Source organism: Neovison vison, chromosome 8 (assembly GCF_020171115.1).
Source record: "Neovison vison isolate M4711 chromosome 8, ASM_NN_V1, whole genome shotgun sequence".
NCBI classification, from domain to species: domain Eukaryota; kingdom Metazoa; phylum Chordata; class Mammalia; order Carnivora; family Mustelidae; genus Neogale; species Neogale vison.
Window position 1 is genome coordinate 57,313,686 of NC_058098.1, and position 22,128 is coordinate 57,335,813.

General features: G+C 40.8%; 1 protein-coding gene across 1 annotated transcript in view; it reads right to left on the reverse strand.

Moving 5' to 3' along the window:
- The window catches only part of AFF3 (AF4/FMR2 family member 3), a 536,398-nt gene that overhangs the window by 15,967 nt on the left and 498,303 nt on the right, over positions 1 to 22,128 (reverse strand). Inside the window, exons 14-18 of the mRNA XM_044263667.1 lie at positions 17,795 to 17,919; positions 14,231 to 14,432; positions 11,846 to 11,967; positions 2,470 to 2,533; positions 57 to 193 (exon numbers count right to left, since the gene is read on the reverse strand). Coding sequence (XP_044119602.1) covers positions 57 to 193; positions 2,470 to 2,533; positions 11,846 to 11,967; positions 14,231 to 14,432; positions 17,795 to 17,919 — 650 coding nt within the window. The remainder of the gene's footprint in view (positions 1 to 56; positions 194 to 2,469; positions 2,534 to 11,845; positions 11,968 to 14,230; positions 14,433 to 17,794; positions 17,920 to 22,128) is intronic.

Consider the following 22,128-nt stretch of genomic DNA (forward strand, 5'->3'; position numbering starts at 1 on the left):
AGAACTGACATACATTCCTTACTCCCTCCACTTCCCCAACAAGACAAAGTGCTTACCTGATGAGCTCTACTGTTTCCGAATACATTGTATAAGGAGATTTGGATTCCATCGGGCCTTGTTCCATTGCGTTTCCACACTCAATAAATGACAAAGCTGCTTCAGCATAGTTCAAAGCCTTCCCAAACTTTTCCACCTGATCAAAAGAGTTAATAGAGTGTCTTCCCTAAGTACAATTTTTTTTTTTAACAGCATTGTCACATAGTCTATATGCTTTATTTGAGAAACCCGACTTTGAGTTCCAAAATCCTGTGAATGGAGCCGAGAGAAGAAAGAAATAGAATGCTTCCTTCTCCAGTTATTTTCACAAATTGCTACTGGCTTAGGATAGGTGAATGAATGGTTACAGACAGCTATGTCCCAAATCCATACAACAGCTGCCAATCAGAATTGGTCAGAACTACATGGTTGCTCTAATTTCTCTTTCTCTCTTTCTAACCCATAATTGCTGGGCAATTTCCATCCTTGTCCCTCCATGCTATGCTAAATAAAAAAAAAACTTGGGGGATTACCTCAAGTTGTCCAAATTTATGTTAATTTCCTCCCACATCAGTGAGGAGGAAATCAGCATCATATTCTTTGGTTCTCATAAATCTGAACTTACATATCAAGTTCCTACTTTCATATATTGTTACTCTCTGTGGTAATTACGTATTCTAAATTTGGATTGTATAATCTTCCCAGTTTTCACATACTCATTCATCAACACAAACAGAATTACACAAATACTCTATTATACTAGGTCTTGCCTCTAAAAACAATTCTCATTCATAATGGATACTGTAGAAAACACCAATGGAGAGCAAAACCCTCCCTCTGTGGCAAACCAAGTTTTTAAACAGCTTATAAATCTAATAGGCCATAGAGAAATATTTCTTGGCAGTGCTTTCAGGCCAAGGAGGTCATTTCGTTCAACAAGTATTTTCTACAGCACCCAGTTCTGTGCAGTGTGCACTTGATACACAAAAGCTCCTTCCAGGAACCCACACTATATAAAAGAAAAAACGTGCACCCACAATATAGTTCAAAGTACAAGGCAGTCTGTGATTAACTGAGAAAACGCAAAGCCAAAAGTCCAATGCAAAGAGATGGTAGGAAGGGAGCAAGTCAGGGGTTCAGAGAGGCTGCGGAGGCCTCGGGGGGAGACCTGAAAATGAGAGTAGGAAGGAATGGGTATGATTTGGCTGGGTTTAGTGAGGAAGCTGGAGGTGTGAATAGCTGTGAGTGTCTGTGTGAGGCTCTGTGGCTGCAGGAGCCTGCGCTGGGATGAGTGAGGTGCGCTCAGAGGCTGGGAGGGCATCAGCTTGGATGGAACAGCATGTTGATAGGCAAGGTCACATTTGGTAACACAACCAGAAGGAATGATCTTGGTAAACCTTGGGTGATTCAGGAGGAAAATTCCACTCTGCTTTAACATTCGGTGCTCTTCTTTAATAGTGACCAGACATCGGCTTCTTCAGGTGAAGAACTCTCCACCACATTGTGGGGTTGTGAGGAGAAGAACTAGACCTTCCATTTCCTTTGTCTATTTTCTGATAACTCTGTTTATCTCCCCTGCACCCCCATGTCCCTAGGCAGAGATCTTCATACAAATAAATGTTTGATTGGCAACATCACTAGCACTGGGAGGAGTACGCTTCTGGTTTCAGCATCTTCAACACTGGAATAATACCCTGAAGGGCATTTGAAATGCCTTATTCATCTGTGGCACCCTAATGCCAGTTAGGAATGCTGGAGGGGAACAGAACTGGAATTACTAGGTAGGAAAGAGTCTCTTTGGAGGAGACCGTAAGATGGAACAACCATGTGATTGCTCATAGAAAAATTTAGAAGTTTTCTATGTCTTGCCTGGAACAGCCAAGCTTTCCAAGACAGGAGATTATCTAACTAAGTTGTTTTTTTTTTTTTAAACATCAAGTCATGGTGACTTTAGGGTCTTATATGCAGCATAATAGTTTCTGTGTTATACAGTTTCAGAGGAAGTATTAATTTTGGCAGATACACAGGCAAAACAGGAGTCTTTTTGAAAAGGGATTTGATCCTGGGACTAAGCCAAGGGCTGGCCAGGCTAATAAGAAAGAAAAATGCAAACCTAGTTTTTTTTTTTTTGTTTTTTTTTTTAAGGAACAAAATACTACCACCCACTGACTCCATTGCCTCTAGTTACTATTCAAACCTTAGAACTAAATTGAAATATTCATTTATCCAGGACTTTCTCCCAGTCAGACATTATTGGTTGAAGTCATAATTTATTGGGCTATGAACACTTGATTATATAAACATTTCTCCATTTAACAGACCCAGCCATCCTTGTAATAGATTTTATAATTACCCCAGCTATATGGCCCCAGTGATGAAGCTGCAGTACAAACATAATTTGGAAGAACATATCTGGAGAGAAAAGGGTCTTACCATTGCATCTGCTTTATGCTTCATCCGTTTAGCTTCTTGCATAAAATAATCTGCACTGCGTGGCCTACAGGAGAGAATATTAAATGCCATTATTGTGTAAGTGCAAAATCTTTTGAAAATATTCTTCCCTTTTACTCAAACTTGAATCACAATTTTCAAAGTCTGTTTAATATAGGATCAAGCACTTTTGCATTCCCAAATTACTGTGTATATGTGAAATATCACAATTCTTTTTCTCTTAAATTAGCTATTCAAAACACACTCAATATATGCAGGTAGTTTACATTTATAGTGATTTTAACATGGTTCCCCAGTGCCTAATTTGTGAATCAGATTTCTTATTGCATGGTTAAGAAAACAAGTAAAAAATCTTATTTTACACAATATTTGTATACAACAATCCCTTTTTAATGTAAAGATCATAAATATACCTAATAATAACTGTATGGATATGTATGGATGAGTATGTTTATGTATTCTTATGAAAGTACATGTCATTTATATGCATAAATACAGTTGCATGTATCTATATATAATTATTTTAGGGTTTCCCTGTAGAACATGAAAAGAAGTAACACTGTATCATTATATTCCAGTTGTAATGAAGTTAATTGTAAAGTGATGTCTACCTTGTAACAATGCAAACATGGCATGTATTCTCCAGAGTTCTGATTAGCTAGCTGGTAAACATTAACAGCAGACATGTGCATTATTAAAGCAATAACCCTGGCCAGCATTAACTCTGCTGGGAGATGAAGGTAATTCATACAGAGACTGATCTGAGTGTGTGTAATGACTCCAAGTTATGCTAAGCTACTCATCAGACAGTACCTTTTATGCTTAGTCTGATAGATTTTTAAAAATCTGCATACTCTAGGTACACATATACTTTTTTATATTATGGGTCTTTATATAATCAATAAACTTGATCTGTTCATGACTATCCAATATAAGCCAGGACTCCCCAAACGAGAGGTAAGATGTAAATAGTGATATTAATCACAGAATGATTCACCTATTGTTACATGCTTATTCTGAACGCTCTTCTTTCAGATTCTAATTGGTCTTTTCCCTTACCGCAATATTAGGTGGTCAGAGCATCCTTTTACTCAAAGGGGATTATCAAAAATGCTTGGAAATGCCATGTGCAAAGTGACAATCCCAAAAGTTTATCCTCATCTTAATGGTTTTAATCAATTAAACAAATAAACAAACCATTTCGTTTCAAGTGCAAATGATGGAGGTGAGAAAAGGACCTTGGTTTTCTTTTACTTCCCCATAAAACACTGTATTACTGTGGTAATGTGCTGAGAATATTTAGCTTTCCCAACAAAGAAATAAGGGACATAGTTACAGAATTTCCATAATGTGTAAAATGAAACTCCCCGTCTTTGGCTCACCATCCCTCTATCATTCTTGCTGTTAGGCCTGAAACCTTTCCTTCATCTCGGGAGTGGGGCCTGAGGTGTCCTTCATAGGAAGGTCCTGCTCCTACTGGCTCTGTTTCTCTAGTTCATCTCCTAGATGTTCACACTTCTTCCATTTGAATGGGTTTTAGTTGACTTTACATGTGGTTTTCCCTCCCTTGCCCACGCATTGACCTTTGAACACTGACCTTTGAATATTGGTCTTAGACTCTAATTCTGAAATTTAAATACGTGTTGCTACTGTTTTTGTTTTTTCATGGACTTCATGTTTCAGAGCAGTTTTAGGTTTACAGCAAAATTAAATGGTAAGTATAGAGAGTTGTCATATACCTCCTGCCCCTCTCCTACCAGCCTCTCTTACCTTCCTTAACATCCCCTACCAGAGAAGCACATTAGTTAGAACTGATGAACCTCCACTGGCCTGTCATTACCACCCAAAGTCCATAGTTACATTAGGGTTCACTCTTGGTCTTGTGCATTCCGTGGGGTATAAGAAATGTATAATGATGTTTATTCACCATTACAGTATCATAGAGAATAGTTGCACTGTCCTAAGAATCCTCTCCATTATTTTTTGTTGTGTTGTTGCTAAATGTCCCAGCATAGAAGGGCAGACCTTACCTCTAGCCCACACCCAGACCTGACTCCTGAGCTTCAGATGAGTTCACAGAGCCTATCTGCTCAGGAGAGGAGTTCCGGTATTTTCATCCATTCCTCTTCCCTGTTATCAGATGTTGTGAGTGCATTCTCCTTGTAAAGATCCTTCCTTTCCTTGTGGACCACATCTACCACCCAGGCCTGGCTTTTATCACCTCTATTGACCTCCAGTTTGACTTCCCTCCAACCTATCCTGAGCTTTAATAAACCTTGACTGTGTTTGTAAAACATGGCTTTCATTACATCACTATCCTACTCATAGACCTAAAATCAATCTCCAGCTCCCGAAGAATCAATCTCAGTTCAGCCCGCCAAAGATCTTGCCTAACTCTTGAACTGTACCAATGACTCCCCAAGGCCCTCAACCACAGCCATGGGTGTCTTCCTTGCTGTGGTGTTTACATGCCATCTCTGTCTTAGAACCTCTCTGCTCATCCTTTTCCTTCCACCTGGAATACTCTGCTCACTGCATGCACCTTCACTGAGTGCCTTCTATGAGTTACTACTCCCCCAAGTTCTTATGCTGTGAGATCCTCTTGGTAACTTGATCCATGCTCATCTCTGTCCTTCCTGGATGCCCCTTCCTGTTTACATTACACTTTTAGACATTTAATTACCTCCTGAGCTGTAGGGCTAAGTCCTGGCATGTGGGCAGCTCTGTAGCTGGTACACTTTCAGCAGGGCCTATGCTGTGGCCTATGCTTTGATCCTCCCCACCCTATAGTTTTAGGCACATGGTAGAAGGTCCATGAATCCCCCCTGAATAGCTGAATTCATTTTTGAGTTTAGAAGAGAGTGGTGGCTTCTGATGGGGTGCAGCATCACAGCCAACAAGCCAGAGAACGTCTCCATGGCAACTTGAAATTCTCCACATCATTATCGACTCCACACTCTAGTATATGAGTTTGGTCAATCTTTTTTTGCCTGGTTTTGCAAACCTTTTCACTAATAGATCATCATTTCAAATGCACTTCATTTTCATGAAAGAATTCTCCCAGCAATAAGGTATGGCATCTTAGTTTCAACTAGCCTTCTAACTTACCCTTAGGGACAGTAGGATCTCCTAATTCCTCATACATGTTCCTTAATCACCACTGTTCTTATCTGCAGCCTATGAATGTACTTTTTAGACCTGATAAAGAGGGTGAGTCACAAACTCTCATAATAGTGCACATGGATAAGTAACACATCTAATTTTCTGACTGTATCATAGCAGCTGACACTAACCTGAGATGCTGGGAAAAAAGTGTACCATCCAGAGGCCATTTACAAACACATTAGTTAGAATTCTTATCTTCGCATGTAATGGAGGGCTCACTACACTGAGTCACTGAAGATTGCAGGATGATTGGCTCATTTTCTCCTTTCAAGTGATTTCCAGTCCCCGCTCCTAGACCAGAACATTACAGAGGCAGTGGGGCCAATGGGGCGCCACCAACACTGTCCAGTAGTGTAGTGGGCGCATGCTATCATGAAGGCATCACTCTGACGGCAATGTACAAGTCAGGAGGGATGCAGAACTGTCATCACCACTGTGGCAGTTACAGACTATAACTTGGCCAAGTCTTTACTACAATAAAATCTAATTATTTCAGTGTCCAAACAGATCTGTGATCCAATCTTTTTTTTTTTTTAACATGAAAAGCCTTGAGTTTTCCTTTTTCATTTAGATAATAACATTCCTCATATTGTTTTTTCACAGTGATGGTATTTTATGATGATACATCAATGAACCTAACAGAAGTTCAATTAAACATCATACACGTAACTAACTGTGTATCTTTGGTTCTTCAGAAATGGGGCTTGTGAGTGATCTTTTTAAAAGCCAAGGCTTAGCCATGTGTATCTTTGTTGTAAGAGCTCTTTGCAACAACAACAAAAAAACTCAACACTTGATCCAAATAGAATGTTTTTTTTTTCTTCTCACCCTCCCACTACCCCACCTATAAACACGCAGCCTTAGTTTTGAGCAGCAACAGAGTTTGAGCCACCCTGGTATTTCTTCTGGCAGAGAAGCATTAAAGCTACCTTGCTTTTTGTTCTGCTCCAAGGCTGAGATAGAGTTGAATGGTCTCCCACGGAGAGGCTGGCAGCCTTCTTTCTGTAATTCCTACCTCTGTGAGATACACCCCCCCACCTCACCCTCCCTCTCCTCCCCCGACAGCAGAGCCGCCTGTTTTGTGAAAACTGGCAGGGATGGGAGCTCAATGTGTTTGAACAAACAGGTTCCTTGGCACAGCAGAAATCTGGATAATTTTCTTAGGGAAGCTGGAGTCCAAATCAGACAGATAGGCAACTGCATACCAAATGAATTCATCATCCGAGATCCTGTCAGCTTGTCATCTGATAAGTCCCATGGGTGTTACTGTGTCCCTCAGCTTTCAAGTACTTTCTTCACAAAGAAGAATGTGTAAGAAGTTAGGTACAGGCAACCCCCTGCTTTCTCAAAGTTTGCGGTACAAGCCACTTGGCTTTTACGAAAGACCTAGAATAGTTTTTGCTAATCTGGAGAGGATCTTAATGTATCCGAAAAAAAGCCTTACTGTAGTAGGGTAGGCCTCTGTTCCAAGTGAAGTAGTAGTGCAAGGTGAGCTCTCGGAAAGCTGGGATACTCTTTGCATTACACAATTTTGACTTACAAATGATTTCATATGAATGCTCTACCTTCAGCTAGTGGGGGAAACTGTAATTCTTTTTAATCCACTGAAGTGAACATGATTTAGGAGGGCACTTTAGAGTCAGGGTCTCTGGCAGGCTGGGATTGACTTTATGAGCGCTTCTTGAAGGAAGCAGGTAGACTGCATTTAAGCAGCAAGGATTCAAATGCACTTTTGGTTTCCATTAGCTTGATGCTGGCTGGGGCCCCAGGGTTTCCAGAGTCTGGCTTCTCAGAAGCACAAGTGATCACTCATTGCGTCTCATGCAGGCCATGGGCTCCTGCCCATGACTGCTTCTCTCCTGGTCACGCATAGAAAACAGCATGTTTTCTGGGATGCACAGGCTAAGTGTTGCAGGTTTTTGTCATTCAGTCAAAAGCCACTTTCTATTGAAACGGAAACTCATCACTTTGTTGTTCTTCTCTGGGTGTGACATTTAAAATAAAGTAATTTTACATTACTCGGGATCTCATAAAGTAGAGAATTACATATAAAGAACATAAAGGTGTGCTAATGGGGGGGCACCTGGGTGGCTCAGTCGGTTGTGTCTGCCTTCAGCTGAGGTCATGTTCTCAGGGTCCTGGGATCAAGCCCCGAATCAGGCTCTCTGTTCGGCAGGGAGTCTGCTTCTCCCTCTCTGTTTCACTCTGTGTACTCTCTCTCTCTATCACAAATGAATAGATAAAATCTTAAAAAAAAAAAAAAAAGGTGTAGTAATGGTCTACTAGGAAAGGTGGGGAAGGGGGACCTTCAGGAAAAAACCAATGGTAATTGTAAGCCCTCCGTGGGAGCACCTGCCCCAACATACTGTCACCTCAAGGATTTCAACTGGTGTCCTCTGATTAAATCATGCCACAAGAGATCTGACCTTTTATGTACACAACTCTTCCTATCCTCTAAAAAATTAAATCCTTTCAGCTATAGATTTGCTGAGCATAATTATATCACAAATGCCAATCCTTCTTCCTTCCCAGCCACATTTCACACTCCATGGCCTTCAGCACCACGTGGCTGAGGGAGTCTTTTCTCAATGTCGGGGGGTTTAAGTAGCTGGGTTCCTGTTACGGATGCACAGGGACAGATGGAATGTTTGGTGGTGGTGCTGAATGTGATGATCGTGACTGACTCTTCCTTGTGAAATATGGGCAGGAGACAGTACATCCTTCTGGGAGCAGCAGGCAGTCCTGGCATTCAGGATTCGCTGGCTCCCCAACACAGCAATATGGTTGCTGGGAAAGGGGACGTGATTTCCCAGCCAAGCATTTCACCACTCAGCTCTGCTCAGGACTTATGCACGGAGGCCTTCACGACACAGTTGTTCTCTCTTGATGTTAGTGGGCCAAGAACTCCCCTGTCACTAATTATTACACAAAGAAATCTGCAGCTCATGGCTTCACACTACTAAGATCAGTTTCTAGGCTTTGAGTTGAATCAAGTGCTGTCACTTATTGACATAAATTCTTACAGATTTTTTTTAAACAAAAGTTTGGCAATCACACCAGCATCACCTTAAAACCGTGGCTGTCAAGTAGTGAGTGTTGAGCATGGCTAAATGTCAGGGAGGTGCAGCCACTCTGCCACCAATCTTGTTCTGCAAATTACACAGAACAAGCTGACCTAGATCACATTTTAAAAAATAAGTGTTTTTGTTTAAAAATAAGTTTAAAAATAAGTGTTTTTGTTTGGTTCCCTCTACATCCCGAAGACATAAACTGGTGCCTGTCTAATTGGTAAGTAACATAGGAGAAGGGGTTGAGAAGCCGTGAATTTAAACTTACCTGCATGTAGATTCCTTATATTCACTGGGGGGAAAAACTGCAGGCCTTACTCTTCTGGGAATGTTATTCTCATTCAGTTGTGTTCATTCAGCACTTGTTATTAAGCGCCCACTGAATTCAGCTGTTGTCTGAATCGCATGTTTATTCAACCATTAACCAGTATTTATAATACAAAAGGATGAGTTTACTTTTATCTAGAAGCTACATGATGCAGCTTTAAAAATTAAATGACAGTGTGGCATCTGTTCCTTTTTGGATCACTGTAGCTGGATTTCCATCAACTCTAAATTACTCCTGAGCAATTTCTCTAGCTCGCTCTTTTTTTTTCCACTGGTGGCTTGTCTGGTTGGTTCACTGCTTGTGGACACCTTCAATGAGGAGAAGTAGAGGAAAGTGACAGGAGCCAGGTCCTTGTCTGTCAAAGAGGCTGCTGGTGGGGAAACTGGTGTAGAACAGAGAAGAGCAGGAGGTGGAAGTTTTGGGGTCCCAAGGCACCTTCCTGGAGAAGCCAGCCCTGTGCCTCCCTATTCCCTGAATTAATGACTGAGGATTAATTAATTTCATATCCTAACTCTAGTCAATGTACTTGGCCTTTAGTAAAAATACTCAGCACATATGAACTGGACCTGGGAGACATTCTGCATCAGTTTGGATTGACTTCCTAGTCCAGTCATCTCTTGAGGGACATGGATTTTTATGGTTTTAAGGAAGAAACAATGCCTAGTTTTGCTTTTCAAGCTTCATGGATCTTCCCAAGACTTTCTTAGTTCAGTGGTCAACTGGCTGTTGGAGTTGCATGTTTACTTTACTGTTAAGGATTTCAAATCAACTAGGACACATGGCAATTGGAACATGACATCTATCTCCCCATATGATGGATATGTAAGAGTGCTTTTTTATTCCATTATATCTATATCCGTAAAAAGAGAAACAGTTTTATTGTAGCTGTCAGCCAGAAAAATTATACATATTGCTAATGGGAAGACATTAGCTTTGTTGACACAGAAAGTGAAAAAATTATATTCCCAATAGCCCCAGCAGATTCAGAAACATTTCCTTTTGTAAATAGTCTGGGAAACTGTAGATCAGAGTATGGCCATTTACTTGTCACTGTTTCTGACTTAGATTTTTGGTCCATATACTGGAAAATTTCTTATATGTAAATTTTCCATATGTATATTTAATATCATTGTATTAATATATGTGATACCATTGTGTGTGTGTTTAAATATCATGCCCTTAACATCACCTGCTGGAAATGTTGGAGGTTTTAAGCACTTTAGGGTCTACTACCCATTGTGTTTGATCGCATTGTTAGATTATGGCTTCTGAATGCAAACTGCCACGTTGTCATCAGACACAATTTTAATCTCCTGTTTTTACAAATTGTTAGAGCTCATGAGAATGATTTATACCACCAAACCCTAATTATATATGTGGTTGACCGAGGACTGTCCTCCCATCATATGCACCCACCCCAGGGATTAATTACCACCTCCCTCACTTGATGCTTAGGGCAGTGGAGAAACCAAGGGAAGGCGAGGTGGTGAGGGCCAGAAGAGTGTGCTGGTGTTGAGTGCGGCTGTAGCCGCCATGGGAAGAAGAGAAAAATATTCGCCCTCCTGGGCCACCCTTAAACTTCCATAAATCCAATTATCTTGGAATGCATTCAGTAAGTGGAACAAACCAAAAATGTGGATTTGGCTTTCAACTCCCCAATTCTGTACCCTTAATTAGTTCACTGAAGTCCAAGCATAAATTCAGGACTATAACTTCATATTCTCATTTCTTGAGACGTCTATGGGGTGAATAAATAGAGCGTGTCTATACCCTGGGTGAAGTCAGGGCCAGAGAAGAGGTTAGGTGAAGATGGGGATGAAGGAGTCATTACTTCTGCCCAGACGGTCACTCTCAGGAGATCTCATCTAAGCGGGTCTTAGGAGAACCTCTGGGGGAGAGGTATCATGATTACCATTTTCCCAGTAAGGTCGAAGACATTCAGCACCCCTTACTTTTTCCAGTTTTGGGTGGGGTTAGTGGATTAAAGTCTGTCCCCTCAGACTGTAAGCAATGAGAGGACAGGATGACTCGGTGCTGCACACTGTTCCACCCTGGGATTTAGTGGGGAGCCCACACAGACATGCACTGGATGTGTGTTAAATAGTTAATGTCAAAACCAGGATTCAAGCCAAACTCTTGAAACCGTATCTTCTGTCTTCCAGACTTGTCCTGGACACATATTTATTTTCCTTAAGAGCCTAAATAATTTCCAGTATCATTCTATCACTTCTCCTTTATCATTTTCAGAATCTCAAGAGCATCCCAGGATGTTATTTTTATTCTTCTTCTTCTCCTGTTTCTTCTCCTTTTAAATTGATGCTGGGAATGGAAGCAATACTTGGGGTTTCAAGGGCTAGGGCTGGGAAGGATGACAGGATATTTATTTTCTCGTTTAAGACCTGTTTATGCTATTATAAAGAATACAGCATTTTAGAAGGAAATAAACCAGGAGTGCATCGCTATTATTCTTTGCCCATTATAATTTACTAAAACAAAAATGCTTCTCTTTCTGGTAGCATACAACCGCCAACAGTTCAAAATGCAGGTGCTCAGGAATGTAAGGCTCATGGATGCCATTTGCCTTTGCTTCCTGACATCTTGGATGCAACCCCAGTAGCTTTGGCTGTTGTAGCCTTTCAAAAAGCCCATGAGGACTCTGAGGTGCATTCAAAGTTAAGCTCCAGTTCCCTTTGAGAAAGCAACACTCACCTGACCAAGTCATGCATATAACCCGCTTACTCGTGGAGTTTCTGTTTTACCTTGCCCCTTACCACATCAACAAAGAGTCCACACTCACATATCATCGAAGACAAGTTTCTGTCTCTTGCAGTCCCTGTGGCCGTTGGCACCTGGAGACCATGGCTCTGTCTGTGGCCGTGACTTGTGGAGAACGTTTTCGGAATTGTTGTGAGCGGCCTTCTAAACAAAAAAAAACCCAACACACCAGTCTTTCAGAAACCTGAAAGGGCAACCCACTGTTTTGTGTTCTAGGTTAGAACTGATGATCCCTTGAGTTTAAATAAAGAAAAAGAAATATGTGTGTTCCAGTTCTCATGCTGAGGTCTTCTGCATGTGTTGTCAAATGGCATTCTTGTAACAGTATCAGAAGGGAAATTCTTAATGACCCACACTCACAGATCCAGAAACTGAGGCTAGCTGAAGTTAAGAAACTTCCCCAAGTTCAAATAACTACTGTGGGTGACACCCAGGGCTTAGGACTCAAGCCCCTACTTTTCCCAGTTGGCTAGACCAGTGGTTGGAGACCAGTGGTTTTCCAAGGTGATATCTGCATTAGAATCATCCTGGGGAGTGCTGTCAACACACAGACTGCTGGACCCCCACCCATCCAGAGCTGAATTTAGGATGTGGAGTGGGGCCCGAGAACATCACATTTCTAGCAATTTCCAAGTGATGCTGATCCAGGAACCAAGCTTTCAGAACTGCTGGCTTATAATCCTTCTCAAAAGAGAAGTCATTCAGGTCACAAATGGACTGATTCTCATGAGCTGTCCGTGAAAAGCAGGAAAAGGCAAAGGGAATAACTAGAAATTATTTAAAATGTGTTTTTAAAAGGAACACTATTGATCTGTGGAAAAATTAAGAAATCACATTCCCTGGAGATTCAACTATTTATAGAGCACCTATTGTGTGCTAGACCCATGAATCATAAAGCAACTTTGATTACAAAATTCAAACGGTTTCCTCTGAAATAATTAAAACGTGTTGAGTGTGTATGAATGCTTCCTTAAATATGGACTGATTTTATGGGTAGTCAAGCCTCTTGGTTGTAAGAGCCCCCAGGCCTCTGCATTCCTTTTTGGCACTCACGGCAGCCATTACCAATGTGTGTGATTTCCTGTCTATGTCATTCTGTCCAGCCAGACTGTGAGCTTCCCACAGGCACAGAATAAATGTTAGGTCATCTCTGGCTCTCTATTGCTTGGCACAGTGTGTGGCACACAGTAAGTACTTGCTCAATAAACATCTGTTTGGTGAAAGAAAGAATGACTGAATAAAGTCTGTAATTATTTTACAATTCTCTGGACATCATGGTTGCTTTTATGTTAGGCTCTAGTGGTGAAGAAACGTTTTGTTTGTGTTTTGATTTTAATTGGTAGGTTTTTTTATTCCATTTTTTTCTAGTAAGGTCTCAGACTCTTTGAGCCTAGAATTAAAAGTAATTGTTCTCAAATAAGGGTGCATCAGCTAGTTATCAATATCCTGATGTTACAAGATTTTGGCTCTTGCTGGACCTTCTACCAACTATTTTACCTCTGTAGTTCATGGGATGGAACATTAAATACTGCCTTCCCCCATCTTTCTTTGCAGAGCCCTATTCTTATGCCTCATCTCTCTCCCTGCCTCACAAAGCCCTGCTGGTATTGACAGCATGGTGGTGATGTGAGAGAACTTGGGAGGATGTGCCCCACAGGATGCATGATCCAGAGCCACCAGCTGTTAGAAGGAGTGGCCATAAAGAGGAACTAACATGTAGAGTTAGTTACATAGGTATCTGTAGGTATTGGTTCTTCAGATAATACAAGCTCATTTAAATATTCTCACCACCATTTTGCCAATGAAACCAGCTCAGAGAGATGAAGCAACTGGCCAAAGTCACATTTGGACTAGATATGAGGTTAGACAGTCTGTGGACCCCAGGCCCCTGCCCTACTTCAGGGCAACACAGGCAGCTGGAATCACCCCTGGGAAAGTTGCTGGAAAAGAGGTGGTAGCCTGCTCCCACATTTTGGCCACTGCACTGAAATTGGAATGGGAAATCCCATAGTTTTGGCCTAGAGTCAGTCCTAGATTTCACTCTGCCCTAGGGCAAGGAATCTTCCCAAATGAAAGGGCTGGTTGGTTCCAAACTCCCAATTTACAGTGTCTCCAGATAGTAATCCTTTGGGGTCATTTCTCTTCAGAGTGGGAAATGCAATTCTACAAAGAGACATCCTAAGCAGAAGAGGCTTACAATGTCTCCTCTGGTTTCTTCTTCTGTCATTCTCTGTGGGAAGAAGTAATGGGGTGTGCTGGTTCACCTGGACTTTCCAGAGCAGCATTTAGGGATTCGTACAAGACCTCAAGCATGTGTTTAGACTGTACCGGGCTAGAGACAGATGAGTATAGAGGTGTGCTCAATTTCATTTTTATTTTTATCAAGAAAGGAAGAGAATCAACATACCGCAAGGTCTCCGGCATGAGACTGCAGCTGGTTCTCAGCCTTATGCTTTTTGTTGGAGGAGGCAGAAGTGAACAAGCCACTGCCATTTGATCTGCTGGAAGAAGTTAAGTCCTCGCTGGAATATTTGTGTTTAGATGCATCCGAGAGGGGTGAGATGGGTGACCGGAGCATTTTTTCATTTTTATTTATTGGTATTGCCAAACTGAAAAAGGAAATCACAGTAATGGAATGTCACACAGTCAGCACAGGGAAAGGTAAATGCTTTATATATGACCCAAACCTCCCATTTAAAATCTACTGGTAGGAAGGCGTTTATTGGGAATTATTATACCAGGAAACAATTTTATGGCCTTAGGACCATAAAAAACAATAAGTAAATTTTATTCATTATTTCCTTACTCATCTTATTAGGATGAATAATAATTCTAGTGCTAAATGACTAACACTAGTAAGATTTTCATTTTTCTGGGTTTTTCATCCAAGGATCTCAAAACATTTAACAACTTACTATTTTTCTAACATGCCGAAGTAGCAAGTAATGGGAAAGTCAATCACAAGATATGTGAGTTCTCCACCTGAAAAAGGACTTTTGATAACACCTGAACTTGTACAAATTATTATATGAAGAATAGCAGAATCACAGAATAATCTGCAAAGTGTGAGGCCAACTTTCAGTTGTTAGGTTTCTGGGCTAACCAAACATTCATCAGAATAAACACAGAACAGAAAACTGTCATTAAAAGTTACATTTGCCAGGGGTGCCTGGGTGCTTCAGTTGGTTAAGCATCCAATTCTTAATTTCAGCTCAGATCATGATCTCAGGAATTGTGAGATGAAGCCCCGCACTGGGCTCCGCACTGGGTGTGGAGCCTGCTTAAGATTCTCTTTCTCTTCCTCTACCCCTCACCCCTCCTAAAAAAAAAGTAACATTTTCTGATTTCTAGTTCCTTATTTCACATCCAAAATTAATTGTTTATGCCAGAGGAGGACAATTGCTATATAATTTCACTTTTATGTACAACCTATAAAACAAAACAAATGAACAAACAAAAAACTGAAACAGACTCATAAATACAGAGAACAAACTTGTGGTTGCTGGACAAAAGGGGGTGTGGGGGGAAGAGGATTAAGGAGTACAAACTTCCAGTTATAAAATAAATAAGCTGTGGGGATAAAAAGTCAGTAATACAATAATAATTCTGGATGGTGACAGATGGTGACCGTGCTTATCATGACGAGCATTTCACAATGTATGCAGATGGTGAATCACTACGTTGTAGATCTGAAACTAACAAAATATTGTATGTCAACTATACTTCAATTAAAACCAAAAAAGCCCACAAACAAATGAATAAAACTATTGTCTATCCCTGAATATAACTCTTCCCCAAAATTAACCATCAGAGAAAGAGTCACCTATATTTGAATCTTTGCTATGTATGTTAATATTGATGGGCTTGTCTCCATTACTTTACTCTGAAAAAAAAAAAATGAGGGAAGACACATTAACCTGAAATAAACTCAAACACTCTAATTTGGGATGCTCAGAGAAGTCACTTGAAAAAAAAAAAAGGGTAAATCCATTTAACAAAGACTTAGTCTCTAGTCCTGCAATTATTACTTCTTAATTGCATGTGTTGGCTATCACTGCAAATAAGCCATTCAAGTCACTTCAAAAAGCAATTTCCTTAGTTGGTGGTCACAGTGTAGAAAATAGAAACACAGGCTTCTAGAACAGATGATAAAGCCAAAGTTTTTAATGTTAAAATAACAAGGCTCTTTGTGTTATGCAAATAGATATGGGTAGGGACAGAATTTCTGGTGATAGATTTCTGGTTCAAAAAGTACTGTGTGTCTAACAACCCAGAAGTGAGATGTGTTCTGGAAAACTCCTTTGGGCAAATCAAAAGTGGCTCAGGGATAATGAAAACACTGATGTTGTAGATGTGAACAGTCTGTACATAATTGTGTCTTGACAAGTAAGCAAAGAAAGTCATATTTCTAAATATTATTTTACATATTATGTGGTTTGAAATGTTTACAGAAAACCAAATTATTACACTAAACATTATCATGGACATAGGATTATTTCTTCTCCATCATTCTAAGTTTACATACTCAAGTTGACCAAACCAACTTTATTTGGATCTCATCTTTGGGATAGCTGATCCCCTTATATACATTCCTGAGGTGCACAGACCACCTTTCTTAGAAATAACTTGAAGCACTTTTATATGCACGGGTAATTATGTAACATGAATAAAACTATCTGAGCTAAAGGCTCTGCCAGACAAAGGCTCTAGAACAAGAGCTTTTATCCTGGGGTCTGTGAATGTGGATGGGAAAAAGTTACAACTTTTCACCGAATGGAACATTTCCAGAGTAGTGGTTTAGCGGGAGTTGTGCTAACAATGCCTGTGATTGTGTCATCAGCAGGAAATCACAGATATTCTCCTGTCATGTCACAGCGGTTGCAGACATTTTGAAATATTGCTTCTATTTTTCTTTGTCGCTACTTAGATATTATGGCAGTTACTAGGATCTGCCAGAAAGGTTTTCAGTGCATTAACAAAGAAGCACGTTTACAACTATATCACATTTAAAAGATGTTTTGGAGCCACATTTCTCCTATTCACATTTCCCCAGGATTCTGGGCACCCACTAGGCACAGTGCCACCCACTAAGCACAGAGCACTGTGGGCTAGGCCAGGCCAGCTTACACGCATACTCTCCCTCTTGCTCAGACCTTTAAGAGCCCTCATCTTCTTCCCAAGGTGACTCTCACACTGCAGTGGGCCTGTGCTTGTGTGCCCTCACTCTCCAATTTCCTCTTGGAGGTTTAGTACTGCTCTACATCTTCTCCTAACCTTTCAGTTTACATTTTTATGTGTCGTGCTGAAACATTAATCTCCCCTTAAAAATTCTATGTACACAGTCAGGGAGAGTGAGGACTGTCTTAGCAGAGGAAAAGTGGTTTCTGAGCTGTGGTATTTCTAAATGGAAAGAGCATCTATGACTGATGATAAGCTACTCACTTCTAATAAATACTGGGGACCTTGCCTTGCTAGAAAGCCATTTGTCAGAGAGGGAATTTGGTGCAATGTGGGTCTATCTGGAACCCCTTTAGAGGAGTGACTTGGTGCCATTTAACCTTGGAGACACAGATCCTGTCTAATGCCATGATTTTAGTCTATATCCAAGAGATTAAACTCAGTTTATATTTTTTCATTCATGTTAATAAGCTTAGTGTTCTTATGGGTTTAGTGGCTATTAAAATAATGGTTTGAAAATTCAGTTACTGAGTTTTCAGAGGGAAGGTGTGTCTTTGAGAGCACAGAATGAGTATAACTAGTACCCGGTCTTTTGTTAAAAAGGAGTCCTGACAGTGGCTTCTGGGGTTGTGACAGGAACACACATCCAGGCTTAATTGTTAGCCTTAGGTTAGTTAAATCAAGGGAAACAAGTCTGAAGACCCACACCAGAGCAGTCATTAAAATATGGCACCTGCCTTTTGGACCCAGAGATCCTTTGGGCTTACCTGTACCTTCAGTGGAACATGCATACCTGTTGATATTCATGCTGCAGTGGTTTGCAGGTAAAGTATTATTGGCAGAAGCAGTCAGTCGTGAAGAGCTCTCTTTTTCTCCCTGGGCCTTCTTGACCTCCCTGTAGTCATCTTCATTGTCACACTGCATGGAAATAAGCAAAAACTAATCAGCTCTGGATTTCAAAGGATCATAATGAGCTCCCACCAAAACCTTCTGCAGAGCAAGGGCTCCCAGGAGACCAGCTTACTCGGCTTCTCCAGAGAGCATCCCAACAGGAATGTGGTTGCACTGTTCCTGTCCCTGTTCTAGGTTACTGGTCAGCTCTTCAACCAACAAGAATGAAATCTTGTCAGTTTTACTATAGACATTTTATTGAGAGGAAAAGCATGACACCATGATCAACATTAGAGAGGGAACATTGTGAATGATGAAAACTGGTCTGTCATCAATATATCTGACTTAGCTCTCCAAAGACGACCTCTTCTGAATTCACACTGTACCTCCAGTGTCTCTCATTTTAGCATTTCTTGGCATCTGAATAAGGTATAATTACCATAACCTGGGCTTAATGCCATAAGGACAATGACAAGCCTAGACATTTTTTTGAAATATATGGCTTTTATGAATTTCAAGCAAATGTTGTTACCTCTTGGTGTCTTAATTCTAGTTAACAATTTCTATCCCATGACAGCTTAGAATTCTTAATGTAACTTTTATTATAAAATAGTATTATGCTGGGCAAAATAAGTCAATCAGAGAAAGACAATTATCATATGGTTTCACTCATATGCAGAATATAAGAAACATGGAAAAAGACTGTAGGGGAAGGGAGGGAAAATAGAATGGGATGTCATCAGAGAAGGAGAAAAACCATGAGAGACTCTTTTTTTTTTTTTTTTTTAAAGATTTTATTTATTTATTTGACAGAGAGAAATCACAAGTAGATGGAGAGGCAGTCATGATCTCAGGATCCTGGGATCGAGTCCCGCATCGGGCTCTCTGCTCAGCAGGGAGCCTGCTTCCTCCTCTCTCTCTCTGCCTGCCTCTCTGCCTACTTGTAATCTCTCTCTGTCAAATAAATAAATAAAATCTTTAAAAAAAAATAGTATTTCAATGGAATTCTTGTTTCCATGACTGTGTTTAACTTTTTTTAAAAAAGATTTTATTTATTTATTTGACAGAGAGAGATCACAAGTAGGCAGAGAGACAGGCAGAGAGAGAGGGAGGAAGAGGAAGCAGGCTCTCTGTGGAGCAGAGAGCCTGACGTGGGACTAGATCCCAGGAATCAGAGATCGTGACCTGAGCCGAAGGCAGAGGCTTAACCCACTGAGCCACCCAGGTGCCCTGTGTTTAACTTTTATAAGTGTTTTAGGGTACAATGTAAATACTCAACAAAGTTCCATTTTTGGTGAGAAAGTGGACATAGTTACAGTATATTCAGGGCTTTCATCAGTGTTTTCCGGGACGTAAGTGCTGACTTCAAAGATAGAAAGACTTTGACCTTCTCTCTCTAGCTGGGATTGTCATACAGCCACTGTCACAGGATCCCAGATGCTTACACTGAAGCTGACCCCAAGTGACCCCAAACCAAAGCTCTGAATCCCTAGTCTTCTGCTCTGGGTTCCTACCAGGGCTAGACTCTGAACCTTTGGCAGCCACGTCTATGGTGTCCCAGAGCTGGGTATTAACACCCCAGATGCTGAGTGAAGATTGTTATGAAAATGTTCTTTCACTTCTCTGTGTCTGTATTTAATGATGACTCACTAGATTTTAGGAGGAGGGCTAGGTGTCAGGCTTGGTGTAAATGAAGTTTCATAAGTTAAAAATTTTTAGAAATGCCATAATAAAATTATTTAAATATAGAATATTATGGAATTTATATATATGTCTTTCTGTACATCTATTTATGTATGCTATACATATTTCCAATCTATGTTTATCAATTTCTAGCTATGCATATTTCTTAAAAAACTATTTTTTTCTGTCTTTCTTTCCATTAGTCTATCCATTTACCCATCAGTCCCACAAATAATGAGGGAGGCAGTTTATCTAGAGGGAAACAGAAGGGAAGAGGGATAAAGAAGTAGTGAGCTAGCCCATATTACTGAATTATATGGTCTGAACCTGACAACACCTCTGCAAAGATGTCACCATTTCACAAATGAAGAAACTGAAGTACAGAGAAGGTAAGGTCATCTGATTAAGCTTCTCCAGGAGGCCAGGGCTGACTACATAATTTGCAGGGTTCAGTGTAAAGTGAAAACACTGAGCCCCTTGATCAAAAAACCAGAAAAGATCCTTGATATAGGTTTTAGTGATATTTTTGAATTTGACACCAAAACCAAAGACAACAAGAGGAAAGATAGATAAGTAGGACTATATCAAACTGAAAAGCTTCTGCACAGCAAAGAAAACCACCAACAAAATGAAAAGGCAACCTACCGAATGGGAGATGATATTTGCAAATATATATCTGATAAGGGGTTAATATCCAAAATATATAAAGAAGTCCTACAACTCAATAGCAAAAACACAACCCAATTAAACAAAGGGCATAGAATCTGAACAGATGTTTAGACACCATGCAAATGGCCAACAGATACATGAAAAGACACTCAGTATCACTAATCATCAGGCAAATGCAAACCAAAACCACAATAAGATCACTTTGCACCTGTTAGAACTGCTAAAATAACAAACACAAGCAATGGCAAGTGTTGGCGAGGATGTGGAGAAAGGGAACCCTTGTGCACTGATGGTGGGAATGTAAACTGGTACAGCTGCTCTGGAAAACAGTACGGAGGTTCCCCCCCAAATTAAAACTATAATTATCAGATGATCCAGCAATTCCACTTCGTATATTTATCTGAAGAAAAGGAAAACAACAACTCAAAGAGGTATTATGCAACCCCATGTTCATTGTAGCATTTATCACAAAAGCCAAGACATGGAAACAATGCATGAATGGGTAAAGAGGATGTGGGGTGTGTGTGTGTGTGTGTGTGTGTGTATTAGAATATTATTTAGTCATAAAAAATGAAACCCCACCATTTCAACAGCGTGAATGGAACTTGAGGGCATTTTATTAAGTGAGATAAGTCAGACAGAAAATAATACTATATGATCTCACTTAGATATGGAATCTAAAAACAAAGCCCAAATAAAGAAAAAAGCCCAAGCTGGTATATAGAGAACAGACTGGTGGTTGCTTGAGGGGAGGGCGAGGGGAGGGCAAAGTGGGTGAAGGGGGTCAAAATGTACAAGTTTCCAGTTATCAAATGAATAAGTCACAGAGATGTAATGCAGAGCATGGTGACTGTAGTTAGTAATACTTTACTGCATATTTGAGGGTAGCTAGGAGAGTGGATCTTGAATGTTTTCATGAGAAAAAAAACCATTCTAACTGTATAATGATGAATAGTAACTGTATTTATTGCGGAGATCATTTTGCAATACATACAAAAACTGAATTGTTATGATGTACACCTGAAACTAATATAATGTTATGTCAATTATGCCTCAAAAGATAAACTGAAGAAAAAAGCAGGATAAGAGTAATGTTATAAAGTACTAAAGTAGAAAACATTTTCCTGTCAAAGTCTCTCTCTTGATCTATCATGGTGATGTTTTAATTACCATTCCATATCGTGTTCCTTGAGGCATGGGGATACGTAGGGGGCACAGGCAGACTGAAGGGCCCAGGCCAGTCCCGTGACTATATGCATGCACAGGCCCAACAGTGGTTTCCCCGTGCCTGTCAGGTGTATAGGGCTAGGGAAGTCGACATTTCCTCTTTCCATGGCCCACTCCTCAACTCAAGGCCAACCTGCAACTCCTGGGAGATTGTAGTCCCCTGCTCTGAGACTTCTCACATCCTGGATGAGGGCTGGGTGAGATGCTTATCTTGACCTGATGTGCCTTGGCCCCTGGGGGCTTAGAGGAGAAGCACAGGTTCCTGGAAGGAGATGGGGACTAGACGGTGGCACAGGGCCTGCTTCTACACTGTGTTGCCAGAAGTGTTTCAGTATGGAGTGATGATGGAAACTTTTCCTGTAAGCCTTCTGACAAACTTTGGAGTGCCAAGGGGCCAAAAGGTTGGCAGAAGCCGTGCTGTGGAAACAGGCAGGATGGGGGACCACATGTGAGTTAGAGCTCCACACCCCTCCCCAGAGTCTGGGTCCTATCATCCCGTCCATCGCACTTCACTTAAAAACACAAAATCGGGGCGCCTGGGTGGCTCAGTGGATTAAGCATCTGCCTTTGGCTCAGGTCATGATCTCAGGGTCCTGGGATCGAGCCCCACATTGGGCTCTCCGCTCAGGAGGGAGCCAGCTTCCCCTCTCTCTCTGC